Source organism: Balearica regulorum, chromosome 2 (genome assembly GCF_011004875.1).
Source record: "Balearica regulorum gibbericeps isolate bBalReg1 chromosome 2, bBalReg1.pri, whole genome shotgun sequence".
Taxonomy (NCBI): domain Eukaryota; kingdom Metazoa; phylum Chordata; class Aves; order Gruiformes; family Gruidae; genus Balearica; species Balearica regulorum.
The window spans coordinates 150,320,692-150,338,832 of NC_046185.1; the positions used below are offsets into that span (position 1 = coordinate 150,320,692).

At 40.9% G+C, this 18,141-nt stretch overlaps 1 protein-coding gene across 1 annotated transcript in view; it reads right to left on the reverse strand.

Annotated features, from left to right (window-relative positions):
- Positions 1–261: 261 nt before the first annotated feature.
- The window catches only part of MKX (mohawk homeobox), a 48,621-nt gene continuing 30,741 nt past the window's right edge, over positions 262–18,141 (reverse strand). Inside the window, 2 exon segments of the mRNA XM_075746414.1 lie at positions 262–2,896; positions 3,006–3,039. Of these exon segments, the coding sequence (XP_075602529.1) occupies positions 2,710–2,896; positions 3,006–3,039 (221 nt within the window). The 3' untranslated portion in view covers positions 262–2,709.

An 18,141-nucleotide genomic window follows, 5' to 3' on the forward strand; every position in this document is an offset into this window, starting at 1 on the left:
TTTATAAGCATCATGCCACACTGTCATTAGTAGTTATTAGCCTAAGCTTGCTGAACAGTCATTTTCATCAGGGATGTGCTAAACGACTTCACATAACCGTGCACCATAAGGTGTATTAGTCAAAAGACTAGCATTCCTGTTTTGTCTTTGCCTATCACATGCTTGTGTCCCAGTATAGAGAAACCCTGACTATAACAGGAAACCAGAAATGCAAATGACTAAGGACAGATAAATGAATATTTAATTCAAACCAGCAAGATGTTGTTTGCAGTTATTTATTTTACTAAAATGGTTACATATGTTGAAACAAAGAAGAGCAATAGTAATAATGTTTGTTTTTCCAATATCATAAATAATTATTGAGTCTTCATTAGCTGTTGGCTCAGCACTGATCATGATTTTTGTTATTTAAAAAAAGACACACACATAATTCATTAGAATTCGTGTTTTCAGAAAACTCTAAAGCAGCAGTAGAAAAAAAATAAATTAAAGGAAATGGTAACAAGAAATTATGCCAAGTATTTCTTAAATTTAAAACCCACTTGATGTGTTTTACAGATTGTTCTTTGTGCTTTGATCATTTAAAAAAAACCACCCCATGACAAGTTGTTTATACAATGGCTTGTCTTCTCCAGTTTTACTCCAGAGAAGTCCCCAAAAGTACCTTTTCTACATGACAAATTTTGTTGTTGTTTATACAGACAAAAACACTGTGAATATTTCTAACAGAAAAGTTTGTCAAAACCATCAATTTATTGTCACAAAATATTTAATACCAGAATAACTTATAATAGTATGAACAAAAGTGAAGTATTAACTCTCTGCTATTACTTATAAACTCACATTATTATGTCAAAATCCAGCAAAGTATCAAAAATTAATGTCATGGAATCTTAGACACATAATAATGCAAGTCAGTAAAACTTAAACTTCAACTGTTCATACAGTCATGACATACATTTCTTGCTTGGCACTTTAAGTCAATGCAAATCAGCAATTTAGAAAACAAAGTAAAAATATATATGTACAAAATATTTTCATATCAAATCATTTTCATTGTACACTAAATAAACCCAACATGTTATGTTACATCAAGAAGTTTCCTAAGAAGTCACACCAAGGCTGATATTTGCAATGTATCATCTTGACTATTTTAGTGCAACTGGAACAGCCTCTACTTGCAAGTTAGTTTCATCATTAGCACGGTCCTGCTTCCACTGAAGTGGGACTGCTGCCATTCAACTCAGTGGGAGCAGGACTAAAGTCTTGTCTTGTTCATTGATGGCTCACCAAAAAGAGAAACGAGGAAAGGGGTAAGTAGGAAAAAACCTGACAGGATACCCACAGGAAAAAAATCCATATCCTAGCAACAATCAGCTCTTTTCCAGTTTTCTGTAACTGATTCAGCATAAATCATTTTTGGCTTTGCCACTGTTTATTCAAGCACTGTAAACCTCATTAGACTATTGTTATATGACTTAAGAATAACTTGTACACCTCCCAATAAAACTTAAAAATAAACCTGGTTTTATGCTAGTTATGCTCAATAGCAGTCAAGTTTAGAGACGTGACACAAGTCTAAACTACAAGTTTAGTATCTAGTTAAAACCCTCCTACTTCAAATGCTGAGATTTTTCAATGTTTCATTTCCCATTTATGTTTCTAGTTTGGGCTTCGAGAGTTTCTACTACAGGTTTTTCTCACTGAAATGTGAACTGTCAATCAACTGTCCTCATTTATGCAGTATCTACAAAATAAAAATGTTTGAACCACATTAAACTAACAACTTCCACCACAGAAACTTTTTTGAGCTCCATTGCAAATAATAAATGGCACTATAGACTTAGTTTTGTACAAGAAGAAATCAGTGTTGTTTATTTCTACCAGAACTTCAGCAAAGCTTTAAAATCATAGAAATTCAACTTGAATTTACAGCTAGTCTGGCTAGAACCTTCTCAACTAGAAATCTTTAATGAGCAACACAGCTGGGAGCATATGTATAAGTTCAAAACAATCTGAACAATTAACTTATTTCCTAAATCTGTGTGTTCTAGAGTATTGCACTTTTCAAAGAAATGATTTTGGTATTTTAATATACTGCTTATACAGGTAAGAAACATGCATAACAACCTCATTGTCACTTTGACAAAACATACTGTACAATTTTTATAACACTGTTGATTAAAAAAAGAGAGAGAAAATGATGTAACAATTTCATTAAGACTCGTCAATTTGTACAAGTCAAATAAGCATAACTCTCCAGGGCCTCCAGCAGTAATGTGTTTAGCCCTAGGCTGCTTAAGCCCACTTGGAATAATATACAAAGTTTAAGCATTATGGCATTGTCATTTTGAGGCATAATACTGCTGTACTATGCCCACGTTATAGCTTATTTTTTGAAAGCAAGGCACTTACTGTAATAGCAATGCAAACATCTTATGCGCATTTCGATTAACATAAAATAAGTTAATGTTTTGATAAAAACGGGGTTTTTATAATTTACATGCCTTTTATAGAAGCAATTGAACATTTCATTTAATACAATGAAAATGTCTGAGTCAGGAGGAACGTTATTTTTTTAAACTGACCATACTGTAAAAAGGGGCCTATTTTCCACATTTGCCTCATATCTGTGAATCTGATTTTGCTGAAAACCAATCCTGTGAGGAAAATGTCTGTTTGACAGGAAAAAGAAAAAGGACCCATCTCTTAAAACTGCTGAACTAATGGCACTTTAACAGTCTTTACTTCTGATATATGTGATGATTTCTGAATGATGCAGCTGGTAGTTCCCTGCAGTTTATCCTTCCCTTGGGCAAGGTTCGTTAGGGCCATAGCCGCGTTGATCTCCTTCCAGTATGTTTCATCTTTGCTGGTTCCTTTTCTGTTAGCTGCGCTAGATTCAAGCAATAAGAAATATTTATACATACAGCTTACATAGCTATGTGATGTCAGGAAAACCATAATAATAATAATTTTGGAAAACTGTGAAGTCCCTTACTCACCTTTCACACTTATTTGGTCCATTCTCCAGGGTTTCTGCAAACAGAAAAAAAAATTATGTCTATTAATAGTTTTTAAAACAAGCAAGTTCACAGAATAGGCACATGGAAAAAGAATCCAAGATTAATCCCAAAACTGATACCAGATTTCCAAATAAGATCTTTGTTTGGACACATCTAAAGAGTCTGCTTCACACAAGCGCCCGCCTGGAGAAATCTACACTGAGCTTGGAGCAGGGCACGTGTCAAAAAAAAAATAAAAAATAATGCTGTGGGAAGGTTCCTGAGACATGAGCTTACAGAAATAGGCTTTGGTGAGGCAGGACCTCACTGAGTCTCACCAGAACCGCACTGGCAGAACCAGTGCTGAACCCTGCCCAGCGCATCCCACACCAGCTCACGTCTGGGAAAAGGTTATCTTGGCAATAGTGAGAATAAAGCTGGTCTTGGAGGTTCACTGACATTTTACAGGGTGATGGAGGCGGTTTTTCAATACATAAATCCCAAGGACATAAGGAATTACAAAACCTAAAAATAAAAATCAGCTTCATTGCCCTTCAGTGAATGCCTTCTTGTATGCACTAAAAATAGGACTTTCACCCATGCACACATGATGTGTGTGGTTTTTAATGCTCCCTTTGCCCAGGCTGCGACTCAGTCACAGAGGCCGGCTGAGAAGGGTACAAGAAACAAGCACACCTGGTTAACAGCCTTCAAAGATGAAATTGCATCACAGGCATAAGCTACACTTTCCCATCAAGAGTCACATTTGTTCATTCATGAAGTCCTAACGTCGCAGAGAAGCCAGAAATATTTACCAGGCAGAAATGTATAAGCTTTATTCAGTGGGCTTGCTATCCTGACACAGAAACGCATTATAGAGGAGTGAGAAGCTGATGCCCTACTGCAAAACCTATGGAGAACCACTGAAACAAAAGAAACAGCAATGGCTTGAGCATTAATGGCTACAAGACCCAAAAAAGCCCCTAAACACAGCATAAATCTCACAAAGCAATGCACTTGTTATGAGGCTGGATTCCCAACTAAAAATCAACCTTAACGCTAGATTTCCATCAGATTATTAATTAAAAGTTGATCTTTTCTTTAAACTGAGCTTCCAGTGGAATAGGTCCCAAAGCACATTGCAACCCTTGGTAGCTCTCCATTTACAAGTGACTTTGCCCACCACTGACCAGCAGCTCGTTTTCTCATACAGCCAACTCGTGTTGAACAACTCTGGCCAGCCAAACTCCCCAGAACTCAGAGGAGACCACTGAAGACCACAGTCTCACCAGAAGAAATGCAGGAGACCAGCAGTAATTTCAGAGGTCAGATGTTTGCCAAGCTGTTTGATTTAACAGGCCTCCATCCTTCTGCAAAACAGCTTCATAAATAAGTGCCCACAAGCGACTGAGTCCTCAGATTTACGTTTTGTTCCAAAAGAGCAGATATTAAATCAGTTATCTCTTAAGCTGTCCTAGATCAATGCCTGAATGAGATTCAAGAGGGGGGAAGTTCAACCTTATGCAGAGGAGAGGGAACCAAGGAAAAAAGAAACCTTTGATCCTGAGAGAGGTACTGAATGACATCAAAAGTCTCCTTCTTCATGCTGTACTTGGCCACAAATAATTTTTCAGCCCTACTTCATTTTTTTTTAAATAGAGACAATTTTAAAGAGGAGGTTTAGGATTGAATAGGTCAGTAGGTATAGAAATGGAAATGGCAAGTAATAGAGAACATCGTTGCCAGAGCAAACCTGGATATAAATACTCCTCTCTCAAGCATCTGTCAGTTTCTTTTGCTGTTGGAAAATATTTCCTATGAACAAAAAAATTGCTTGTACAAACTTCTGAGGAAAGTAGGTGTGAATGGTGACACACATTCCAATTCCAGCGTTTATTTGAAGGAGTATTTGCAAATATTTTTTACTGGTGTTTAGCCAGCTCTGAAAGAAAGTGGCTTGCCCGTGGTATATAAAAGCAGTAGCAAAACTAAAAAATACAATCCAGGAGCAAAAAGCTACCCATTCTTCAATTTTGCAGAAGGTTTTTCCTGAACTAAAAGTCTTTTTTTTATTCCATTCAGATTTTGTTTTTTTCAAACAAATAATTTATGTCAAAGAAACTTGAAACTGGCTTACAATAAAACCATCATTGATAATTTGCAAAGCTCTTGCTAATAACTGCTGTAAAAGCATGTTAGTACAATGAAGTCTGAAAATCCATCATTTCAAAGCACAGGCCCCCTTTTTCTTGCCAAAAATCCTTTGCTGCTATACCAAACCTCTGACAGCATATCTCAGTTTGCACTACCATAGCATCCAAGCAGCTCACATCTGTCTGAACAGCCCTTAGTGAAGGAAATAAGTATTACTACCATTTTTTTGATGGGGATGACCACATCAAGAGAGACAAAGACCATTTTTCATGCTCTCCTTGACATCTTGCTGGTCAAACCAACTGGATCCAACTCAAAAGGAAGAGCAGCGTTCCCCTCACTTGCCATGAACCTGCCATCTAAGTCATGCATCTTTATCCAGGCTAGTTGTCCAGACTCCGTTCACAAACAACAGATATGTCCTCCATGAAATGGTTTCAGCCCACCTGTCTAACACCACAGTCCAACATCCCTGACTGTTGCTGCAAAACCAGACCACATAGCCCACTTCCATGGCCATGTCCTCCCACTGTTTCCCTTTGGGCAGCATTATCATCCATGTGGATATGCTGTGAGCTGGATGAGGGGAGGACCATATCTCTCCTTTGACGATTAAGCTGGTGGTGTAACTATAGCCTTAACTGCTTAGCTGAGCCTGGAAGAATTGCAGTCTGGCCATGTCTGGCTCTTCGCTGACAGGAGAGGGAATGTAGATGACAAAATTTTATCAATTTTTTTTTTTTTAAAAAGATGAATCTTACCCAACATTTTGCTTTTTCTTCATCTTTTGCAATCTACCTGCTCTACCCTCAACTACTAATTAAAACTTTTAATAATAAAAGCTTTCATATCTGACATATCTGCACAACAATTGCAAAGTATACTTCAACTGTAACAGCAACGTTTTGGTGAGACTGTTTCATGAATATAACCAAAGAACAGCATTCTCAATATGAAAGTGTTCAGTGTCTTGACCACTGCACAACATGTTCCTAGATTCTTCTCTGAGGCAATGAGGAAATGGCACTGGGACTGGGTAACATCTCTGGAAATGGTGACGGAAGGAATGGAAAAAAGATGCAGCATACTGAATCCCACCGAGTAGCCTCAGCTAAGGACTCACCCCAGAGCAAGTGCTGATGGGCAGACCTCACACTTCACTCATGAGCCCTCTCTCACTACATGAGAGGCAGCACTTTATAGAAGGTACCAAGGATGCACCATAGCTGCCCTCTCCAAGGGCTGTGGTTAACTTTAATCTAACACTCCTTAGGCGGCAGCCACCTCTGGTCTCTTCTGAAAAGTGTGGTGCTCTCACTAGCTGGATCAAGGCAGGCTGTGACACAAATTTCAGCCCCTACAGACTTGTCAAGCTTAGATCAATGTGTCGAGTGATGCCAGAGAAAGCCCATGCTGATGCATTATTATAGTCCACACTGTTCCCAAGACTTATTTGATATGGTGTACACTGAAGTTTATCAACAACATACCACTGGCCAGTACAAATAACTTTCCTAAAACTACAGTTGTGCTCAATAGAGTATTTATTAATTGAAACCCAAAAAGAAGCTGCTGCTGAACGTGGTTTGTTCTGTCTCAGAAAGCAAGGTGCTTCTTGTGAAAGGATGTCGGTAGGCTTCCAGCATATATTGAGATTCTACAGTATGTCTATTTAATATTAAACATCAGAGATGTCTTTTTGTTACAAGTTTGGAAATCACTTAAACAGTGGTCGTTTGCTCTACAACTGGAAAATTTTAAGAAATATGAAAATGGAAACTCTGTCATTTATAATTATGGATTGTCATTTATACCTCACTTTCTGGTGCTTCATTCTGTTCCCAGTTGCAAGCATCCAGAGAATCAGCTTTTGCCTGGCCAGGAATGTCTCATTCTGCTCTCACCATCCACCCAAAGAAACCAGCAAGGCGGGATATTTGTTCCCTCTTGTTTATAATAGGAAGTCACTATAAATCACTTACCAATGGGATCCTGTATCCCTTTCCATTAGTATGAGTTTTCAGTATACAGTTTACTGTAGCACGCAGTGCCAAGAGTGTAGTCACTGGACAATACCAGCTTTGTGATACAGTATGGTATTTTTCAGGACTCACATAATTATTAATAATATATGTAGCCTTTTTTTTTTTTTTTTCACCACAAAATTTCTTCATAAATATTCACCGGCTGATCCTGACAGCTCTCTTGCAAGGTAGCCTGCAGTCCCGTTTCAGCAGAGATGGAAATGAGTCTCAGAAGTCCAAAGACAACATGCCTAGGCAATACTTTGACCATTTCAAAAGCATTTAAGAGCAGAATTTTCCAGGATTTCTCCTATATTTAAAATGTTTTCTTTTGTTCTTCTGCTATCAGAAAGGCCCACCCAAAGAAAATAAACCCCAGGGTTCTTGCAGGCAAACAATCCTTAAACTGGATAATAGAATCGCTTACCTCCAGTACATTGTCATTACACCTGACTGTTGTCAAAATAATATACAAATAATTCACAAGAAGATATACATCTAAGTACATACACAGTCCCCTTTTACACATTGCATCCAGTATTAGAGAAGAAAGCCAGAGTGTAAATGCCGTAGCACATACGTCTACTCTAATTTACAACATACAAATGCTCTCTGGCTACGCAGCGCTTGCGGCACTTTCAAGTATTTCAGAACAATTCAGACCCTTACCATTCAACGAGTCCAGACTCATAGCTTTCATATACTTGGATGACTTCAGGGGTGTGCTAAATAATGTTAATTACAGTTACATTTTATTCTTTGGATCTAAGCATTCTGACCTGAGAATATCACACGTGTGTGGTGATGAACTGACTTCTCCTAAAGGCCCTGCCGGGAACAGAGAAGAAAGACCGACCACTTACGTAGGACCAAGAAGCATCCACATTGCACCCCCACTCAGTGATATATAGAGCTCAAGCTGAACCGCAAGAACTGGCTTAAACCCCTGCTTTGTGTTATCAGGTAACACTGACAAAGCAAAGATGGCTTGGAACCAACAGAGGAAAGAACGTGTGAGTGAGGGAACGAGACAGAGAGGAAAGGGTACAGAACCATTATGTAGTGGGGAAAAAATGGACGTGGAAGTCAAGACACAGTAGGTCAGTCCCACATGACCATCACATTTCTTGAAGCTACTTAAACATGTACAGATTCCTGACGAATTGCACACCTTCTATTCTAGCTCAAAACGGAGGGGGAAAAAAGAACTGCTGGCCTCAAATGGTGAATACTATAAAATATTTGTTGGTTCAGTAAAAGGTCCCGTATAACTTATCTTCATTTTAAAATTGGCAGTGTTATTCAGCTGTTTCTCTCTCTGCCTCTCCTGAACTTTCCTTTGTTGGTTTTGGAGACTCTGACTTAACATGTGTTGACCAGCATTTTCAAAACAAGCAAGAGGAGGAAAAAGAGGGAGGAACAGGAAATAAATTGGGGCAGCTGAATGAAAAATGAAGTTTACATGTGTGAGTAAATTAGTGGTGAGATGAGGTATTTCTGTAGGTCACACACACCCCCACACCCCTTGACTCTAATATTTTCCAAACCGCAATTTCAAGGCACATACAACTTTCAGATCTCTGGTTCTCCAAGAACAAAATTGGGTTAACTGCAGTTAATATTCCTGTACTCTTCTGCATTGACACAGCTCCTTTCCTCCCAAAGGATCCCAAACTAAACCACGAATCACTCAACATCACTAACGTTCACCCACATCTGGAGAGGGAAGGTGGCTTAGCCCAGGCTGCTCTGCAGTGCAAGGGAGGGGAGATTGTAGCCCAGAGCACCAGGCAAGGCCCTTTCCTCTTACAAGAAATGTCATTTAATCTTGGTGCAAAGATTGTAGCACCTTTTGAAAAACCCAAGCACAGCAAACCTTAGCTCCTCTAGCTTGAATTGGAGGAAGCAGGAGTTGGCCTTCCCATGCTTACACTTGCAGTGCTCCCATTTTGAGCCTGATGTGAACAGACAAATGAGTTTCTGAGCATGGATACCACTCAGACAGAGACCCACAGTACCAAAGGCTTTCTAGACATAGACAGGACTCATCTGATCCAGCACAACTCTTAAAACCCTTTTCCTTTTGCACCATCCTCCCAGGTTTCCACAGGGACATCAGACCTATGAAGGATGAATTATGGAGAAGCACAGACAGGAAAGCTCATGCTGGAAGAGACTCCAAACTGCCGAGTTTCCTACAGAAGCCCTGATGGCTGACCTCCTGCAGACCCCGGGCCACCGCCACATGGGATCCACTCAGCGCTGTCCCTCGTGAAGCCACTCCTGCCCGGAACAGGTCCAGGACCGGGCAGGTCCACGTGAAACTGCCTGTTTGGGGCTGGCAGTGCTTGTGCAGCAGAGCTTTTCAGTGGAGGGATGAAAGTCCCCATTCGAGTTTCAGACGACCTGCGGCTGCAGACACGGCGAGGCAGTGTGACCTGCGAGTGTGGGTGATACCAGCTGCAGCTGGTCAGATCTCTGAGGGGTACCGGATTTCTACTGACAAAGATTTATTACCATGTCCTTTTGTTGGGTGGGAGGAGGAGAGCTGTCAGAAATTTGCAGGAATGAGCTCTGGGCCCAGGCTCTGGAGAAAATCCCCTTTCAGCAAAGCTTAAATTTACCACTGCTCTCTCTTTCTTCCAGGAGGAGGTTATGGAGCAGCTTGTAATGAAGCCACCCCCACGACCCCATTACTTCACTCCTTTGGCTTCACAGTGACACCAAGTATAATGACTGACCTGTCATCAGCGGTTATGTCCTTTCAGATGAACAAACTGCACAATGACAATTTATGTTCACAGTGACAGCTACAGTGAATATTTTTCCCTCTTCTCCCAGTGTTTTTTTTTCCAGGAACAGCTTTAGCCCTGGTCTGACCTCTTCTATTAAGACCCATAGGTTGGGTCTTGCCGATGTTGGAAATATCTCTTTGCCATCATGCTTCAGACCAAGCCTTTTCAGAAAAATCTTTCTTTGAATTTTACTTCTTGCAAAAAAGCATCAGATAAAAGATTTAATTGTGAGGGACTGGTACCACTCAAGTATTTTTCCTGAGTATCTGGGAACTTGAAGACATTTTTCCCTGTGCAGCCTAGAGCCTGCTGAAGTGGGAGTAGGCATCTAGTTACATTTTAATACTTGTGATTTTTATAAAATGAATGTACATGCCCACAGAGACTGGGATAGGTGTATTTTATAAACCATAAAAAAGAATTGAGTTTGCAGGTCTATATTAACATTTGCATTAATATGTGCACTGAAAGCCCTGCATAATAGTAGGCATGGTGCAAACGGCCTTCCAGTCTTGGGCTATGCACCTGCATGTAAGAATTTATGAGTTAGCAAACTAGATACAAACCTGGTGTAAATCACTTCATTGTTCGGGCTGTCACGGCCGGCTCTAAATTTCCCAGGACCAGTGACAGTGTGTTCTCCTTGGTGAGATGCAGGGCACTGTGTGAGATTTGTTTTCTTAGCCAGACTTTGGTAGAGCTCATAATAGGAGTCGGGGCTGTGTAGTGTTGGAGGCGAGCTGTTAATGAACTGACGGTTATATGGTATTATTTTCTTTTCAAGTTTGCTGCAAAGCTGACTGAAATCAAATCTTTCCTCACTGAGCTGGCATGTAATTAATAGTGTAATGTTGTCAGATTCCTTGGTGATAGTCTCCCACATGCATTTCATAATGGATAAACAAATATCTGACCTAGGCTTCATTTTTTTAGTGTTATTTAGAAAGGGATTTACAGCACGTGCTGTGCTGACTGAAAGGATAAGTAGTTAGCAATCCTATTGCAAACTGTTATGGGTTAGCAGTGAAAACCAAGTTAGGCAGCAGGCAAGGAGAAGGGTGAAATAAAGAAAAGATGCGAAAGGAGAAGAGGAAGAAAAAAAGAAATAAAGGAAAGGGCATGGGAGATGTAAAAAAAAGGAAATGAGAAAATGGCAAATGAAGATTCATTAGGAAAAAGAACAGTAAGGAATATGAAGGAGAAAACATACCACTGCATTAATTTTCTTTATTTTTAATATAAAAATATCCTTTTCCCACCCAGGAATCTCGCTGTTGTGCAGGCAGACACATTCAGGCTTTCACTCTGGATCTAAAAAGTTTAATTGGGAGCTCTTAAAGCCTAAAATAAGGCTTTAAAATAAAAAGCTAAAGTCAAATTCAGCCAGGGTAAGCACTATTACACTCCAGCATGATCGTTTTTCATTAAAAAAGTGGGGTGAAAGGGAGGGTTTCAAAGCTGTATTTCAACCCTAGGCTGACACTACAGCAGTAAAATCTGATTTTGTTATGCTAGTTGGCTGTGGGTTTGGGAGCAGACCCTACATATGCAGTGTAACGTTATGATATGAATGCGTGCACACAGGATATTTTCAGACGCCTCCTGCAGAATTCAGAGAAACGTGCCCCTCGTTCCCGCGGCCCCACTTGCAGGAGCCAGCTCCTCTCCCGTCCCTGGGAGCCAAGTGGGCTCAGACATGGCATATGCTGCGCAAAGGCAATTGAAATTACAAGGTGCTGTATTTTCAGGCAAGTGGAGGAGCTTCTAAGTGAATGCCAGAGCTGATTTCCAGGGTGTGTTTAGCCAGCAGCACGGAGTAAAGAATGGGTAAGTCTGTCAGAGAGAGGAAATTCACAGTTTCTTGCACTCGCCGGTAAGATAAAGACTGACAAGTATGATGTTTTTAAACATAGCTACTTCCATCCACTGCATGGGATACTGGGATGTGCATAATACTTATGTCCAAATACTAGACCTCAGGTACCTAAGTTATGTTCCAAACTTACTGCTCTCTGTGCGATCACAGGCATAAAAATTCAAGCAGCTTGTAAGGAAGCGTGTAAGTACATACAGGGCTCCAACAGTCAAACAGCCGTAAAAATGGCTGTAGGTTGCAAAAGAGCCTGACGGTAACCCCAGACAACAGTTGCACAACAGATCCTACAAATCGAGGGACCGTATGTGAAATTTTAAAAAATATTTATAAGGAGATACAGCTATATTCATATGTATATACCTGTATCTGCTGGGAATGCCTAAGCAGTCTGCCTTCCCACTAAGCGTACTGTGAGATACAGCAGGAAAATCACACGTGGTATTTCCTGTGGTCTGCCTGCCCGAAGGCGCAGGATGGACCTGCTCCAGGGCCAAACCCAGAGCAGTAGGTGAGACCTTTCCCCGCGCATCCTCAGCATCACGGCATAGCAGTTCCAAGGCTGTTACAGGAGGGGAATGCAAGAAGATAAAAGATAGTCAGATGGATTTAACAACGCCAAGTACATTATGTTAGTGAGAGTCTCTGCTTGTGCTACAGGTTTGTGTGGGGCTGGATAAGCTGTTCTAACCAACCTTTTCACAGATGCCACAGTACATTCCCCAGCCTCTGGACTCCAACTCGAGAGCCCGGGCTCTCATCTTCAGCAGTGCTGAGCACTTGCAGGTGCAAATGAGGTCAACAAGAGCTGTGCTTTGAATGTATAAAGAGCCATGAAATCATGAGCATCCACAAGGACTTAGGTATCTAAAATAACTTCAAATTGTAATTGTTTGGTGCCTCAGTTCCCCGTTTGTGCAATCCTACAGATGTCATCTGAAAACAACTTTATTTAAGTTTGCAAAGGACCAGATGGAACATATCAAATGGCACTGAACAGCACATCACAAAATTAATCATCCTGTCCTTGGAGATGCTCAGCTGTGTTCACGTTAGTGCTCTGACGGTAGAGAAGCAGCAAGAAGCACATAGTGAGGATGTGAGCCGGGTTTTGAGGCTTCTTTCAAAATGGGCCAGCTGACATACATCAGAAAAGTAACTCTTTCCTCAGCTAGCTAGAAATGTGACGGGAACCCCTTTATTCAGCATCCTGAGGGATTACGGGAACCTACAGAGAAAGCTGTAGTCACACACCTCCCTGACCACATGCAGAAAAACCAGCAGAAAGAAACACTGCTGAGTGAGCTGCAGGGGGAACGGCCTGTGGATTATTCTCACCTTCAATTGCACAAAAATGATTTTAGTATTTGATTGCATTATTGGTGAGTCAAGTTTTTAGTTCTGCTCCCTTTGCTTTCCCTTGTGAAGCTATTGCAGTCTACATGCTCCTGCTCACCACAACTTTCACTGTAATTATTTCCATGACAGGATTTCTTCCCAAACCTAAATATTCCCAGACACCTTCCGAACAGGCCCTCAGAGATTCTAGTAAACTGGGAGGTATCTCAAGAAGGGCTGTGTTTTCAGTTTTCCTATTCACCGAGCAAGTGAGACATAGTGCAGCAAACCAGGCAAAAGGGGGAAGGCTCTTGGAGAAAAATCGCCTACCCAGAATTATTCAGGAAGATACATGCATTTGCCAAGAGGTTTTGAAGAGGCAGAGACACCTCCTTCTTCTCCACACGTCATCCTGTATTTACAAATGGTCTGAGTCCTAGCGCAGTGCAATTTCAATGACTCTGCAAAAGAATCTAGTTAGAAGAACTCAAAGACTACCCTAACTATCATGGAGACTGGTGCAGTGTAACTAATCAGCCAGACTGAGCTTGAATCCTCGCGGAGCAGCACAACCTCAACACTGCAGATGCTCACTAATTGAAAGTTGCAAGAGCCCTTCACAGCGAAGTCTTTGCGTAAGACCGATGAGGCTCCTGCACTCCAAAGGAGCATGTGTGGGAGGTCCTGAAACAGTAGTAGGCCAGTATTTAACATTGCAAAGGCCTTGGATGTGAACAGCTTTGTGGAAGAAGATGGAATTGCTCTTTTGGCAAAACATGTGAAACTGTCTGTGATAACGGGAATGAGAGCAAGGATGACTGAACAAATATTTGCACTGAATGCCTTGTCAGGACAGGGGAATTGCTACTGATACGATCTTTACTTTCAATGTTACTGCTTCTGACAGTCTTACAGACTTTGCAGATGTTTATTGGCCACTAAATCATTCTTCAAGAATGTTGGCTCTGTTCCCAAACCTGAAGAGTCTGAATGTGAAGGGGTTTGTTATTCAACACACACTGCTGCTTTTGGAGACAGTGATTTTCAAGAAACCAGCAGGGAAGCATCGTCAACTGATAACAACACGGGACTGAATTCAGACTTCTCAGCACTCAGGGCCTCAGACATGAGGCACGCTTGAGTAAATGTGCACCACATAGCAAGGCATCGTGTATCCATGTGGCAGAGCACACTGCCTGAGCCGTGACAGCAATGCTGTGCCACATTAACGAACCTGTATCATAGTAAAGATCACTGCGGAGAGACAGGGCTTACTAGCTCATCCTGACCTTAATATACTGCTTGCAGTTCTTCGTATAGCACAAGTGCATGAATTTTGGGGCCTCTGTAAAACTCACTCCATGACGCTGCTGAGATTATTACTGTCCCGTTCAGCTCCTCTAACCGTAGGACACACTGCATAACAACGAGGCGTATTCAAACCCTCTGCCATTCATCCCAGGAAGAGCAGTTTGCAAAGACGTAATTGCTGAGCTGTAGAGAACCCTAAGCCGCAATATCTCAAGCCAAACAGATTTGCTTTCAAATAGAGAGTATCCAAACCATGGGCAACATGCCCAGGCTGTTTCTCTGAGTGAAGATGCCGATTCTCTGAGATCATTGCAAACAGCTCTCACCTGAAAAAGCTACACTGGCCACTGGAAACTACACCTAAATAGCAACTACACCAAAATAGTAGCAATAATAATTGTGACAGTAATAACACATATCTTTTAAATAACGAATGTTGAAAATGATACATGCCTTTGCACTAACAAAATGACAAATTATTGAAGCACAGGGGGAAAATGTATTATCCAGAACTTCTTCTCCAAACATGCTTCTCCCAAAAAGGCACTGATTACCTCGACCAGCAGAGCCCAAATCACAACAGAGGACATGACATAACAGCAGTTGAAGCCAACAGCCTCCTCTAAAATCTCATTGAATTGCTGGCTATCAGCCTCCAAAATCAAAGACAGTGTTATCTAAAGTAGCCCCTCATAACATTTTTCCCCCAAACAGAGTGAATATTGCTGTTTAAAAATGTCAGGTTGTTGCAGAGATAGGGTGCTTCAGAAATATGTAAGACAGGTGCAGAGGGCAATAATGTCATATTTACTACATATTTGGTGTACATCAGCTCATACATGTTTTCCTGGAAGTCAGGAGATTTCTGTTAAGGAATTCTCTCCTGCAACAATTTGCTACATTAGTCTTATAACACACATATGTATTTATGGTAAAGCTATATGGTATTTATGGTTAAATCAACTGAAATGCATATATATATGCATAAAAATATGGAAAATATCTGCATTCATAGAATGGAATTCCTCACATGGATACAGTTGGAAATCACTGTGGACTTTTTGTTCAAGGAGCAACCAAATTAATTTTATCTTGGAGTAACTCACACTTCCGTAATTTGCTCTTTTGTCTTCCCTGACCTGCTTAGATGCTTTCCTAAGGGTAGGCAGCGTCTGTAACAATCATGTATTTGTATAGGAAGGCTTGCATGCTCATATTCCTTTTAAGAATTAAGATCCTGAATTTCCACTTCTGTAGAGAAAAGCAACGAGACACGAAGCCGTGGTTCCAGACATAAATAACATTCATATTTTTTTGAGAATAACTGGTGAAAAAACCTGAGATCCTTTGATCCCTCCAACACAGTCCAACTGTGTCCAAAGGCTTTGAGCCTTTGGATGGCAGATGAGAGGATGACTCTGAGCAGATATGCAAGCCAGGCAGCTACGACACAAAGGCTTTAAGCTCTGTGAATTGAAATGTTGCATGTTCTCTAATTAACTCACTGCTATTATTAGTAGTACTTCTGTTTCCACTTTTAAAACAATAAAACCTTTTTCTTTCATTTTGCAAGAGTTTTTACTTTTTTACTTTTGCCTGTGAGCCAAAGCTTTCCCGTAGAGCAATAGCCTATACATCACAGTTTGTGAAGTTTATGGAGACCTGCAAAGGATCTGCAAAGCAGATGCAGCAAATCCCGCGAGTGGACAACGCCTGCTTTCCTCGCCGCCCTCCTTCTGCAACAGTGGGCAAACAGGCTGCGCACCACCAGCAAATGTTCTGCTTGAGGGTACAGATTCATCAGGGCATGCAAAGCAGCGACACAACCTACCTAGTTGTCTGCCACCAACCATTTTACTTCAGATGAACAAACTAGCAAGGTGTTGGCAAAACCAGCCCCTCGGAGCATCACTGAGAGACTGGCTCACCCAGCCCACAGGCAGGACTTGGCTAGCACTGACATATACCACCAACCTCAACCGCAGCTCAAGGTTAAGCATATCTTTTAAAAATACTCTCCTGATAGCACTTCCTAGGCAACCACCATCTCAGGTAGAAGCATCTTGAGAGCTGCTCAATGCCACCCAGAGCTCCAAGTCCGCAGCGAGGCTCTCCTCTTGGACCTCAAACACAGCTGGCTGCTGCATGCTGTTACAACTCAAGGCAAGTCCTGCCTGATGGTCCTAAGGTTTGCCATTAGTACCTGCCTTGCAGCCTCTGAACTCCCAGAGGCCCACTCCATGGGCTTAGATGACACATGGCACGTTCTGGTTTTATTTTTATTTTTACAAGCCTCATTAGCCTTTGTGGTGAAGCAGAAATCCCTGACTATGATCTAGGACCCTGACCCTGTGAGTGTCTGTACGCTTAGTCCCCAAGGATGCCCAGAGGAAACAAAAAGTGCCTAAAACCCCTGGTATCAAGGCCTTTTCCAGATGATTTTAGCTAATGTTAAGCAGCAGCATTGCTCGCCAGGCATGGGAGCACTGTCTCCTGCTTTGTTTCTGAAATCTGCGTTTCAGTACAGAGAACAAAGTATAGGAACATACAGGAATGTATAGGTATATGCACTGTTTGCAATTCTCAATTAAAATAGTTTTGCAGTCATGTCATCCTCTTTTCTACCATCTCCTTTTTCTTCCATCTCCTCCCCATTTCCAACTGCATCCTCATTTTATTTTTTGCTGCAATGATAGGGGAAGAGAAAACTGAAGCAAGAAGGGACTTCTGCTGTGGTTCTTTCAGAAAACATCCAAGACTACTTGCTGGGATGGTACTTGGCTTGCAAAGTCAAAGCCATGCTGTAGCAACCCATCAAGTACAAGGTGCTGTGTATGCTTGGCTGCCAGCATTAAACTGTTGTTGCTGTATGAATTTGTTGGAAATTTGAAAATGGTAATTGCTGCCAAAAAAAAAAAGGCAGATTGGGAAGTATGACTTGTGGATACGGGGCACAAGGACTTTGGGAAAGCTTCCCCTGGCCAACAACATTGTGCACATATGTCCTATTCCAGAATTTGGTGAGTAAGTTGGTTTGTATACAGCACTTAAAATAAAAAAAAAAAAAATCCCTTCGAAAGAAGTGCCTTGAAACAGAGATGTTGGCAATGGATGAGACTCACTTGCTGTAATTACTGAAAGACAAATTTTTGAGCAAGACTCCTACTTGACTTCTGTCCAAAGCCTCCATGAGACTCGAAATGCTGTGACCTTTAAAACCAAGAGAGCAAACTATTTTCTGTTCAAATGACTGGTAATGTAAAAGCAGAAAATTTGCATAATAAAACTAAGGTTTAAATTGTCCTGTTTGTCAATAAAATCAGGCTCATGTCTTTTTGTGTCTCAAGAGAAAAACAGGATCCACAGAAAATGTTTAGTAGGACACTGAATTTTAGAAAAATGGGCAAAATTTATAAATGGAAGTACTACTTTTTCAAGGATGATGAAAATAGTATCTAGGTATGTAGTGGTATAAAATCTACTGTCTAAGTGCTATGTTTACCTGCATAGAACATAAAAAAAAAAAAAAACCAGTAGAAAATTTTCTCTCATTATATAATGAAGCTTCAAATGAGTTTACAGCTCTTTCCCTAACTGTTGTTCTTCTTCTCATAGATATGTGCAAGACACATTCCTCTACA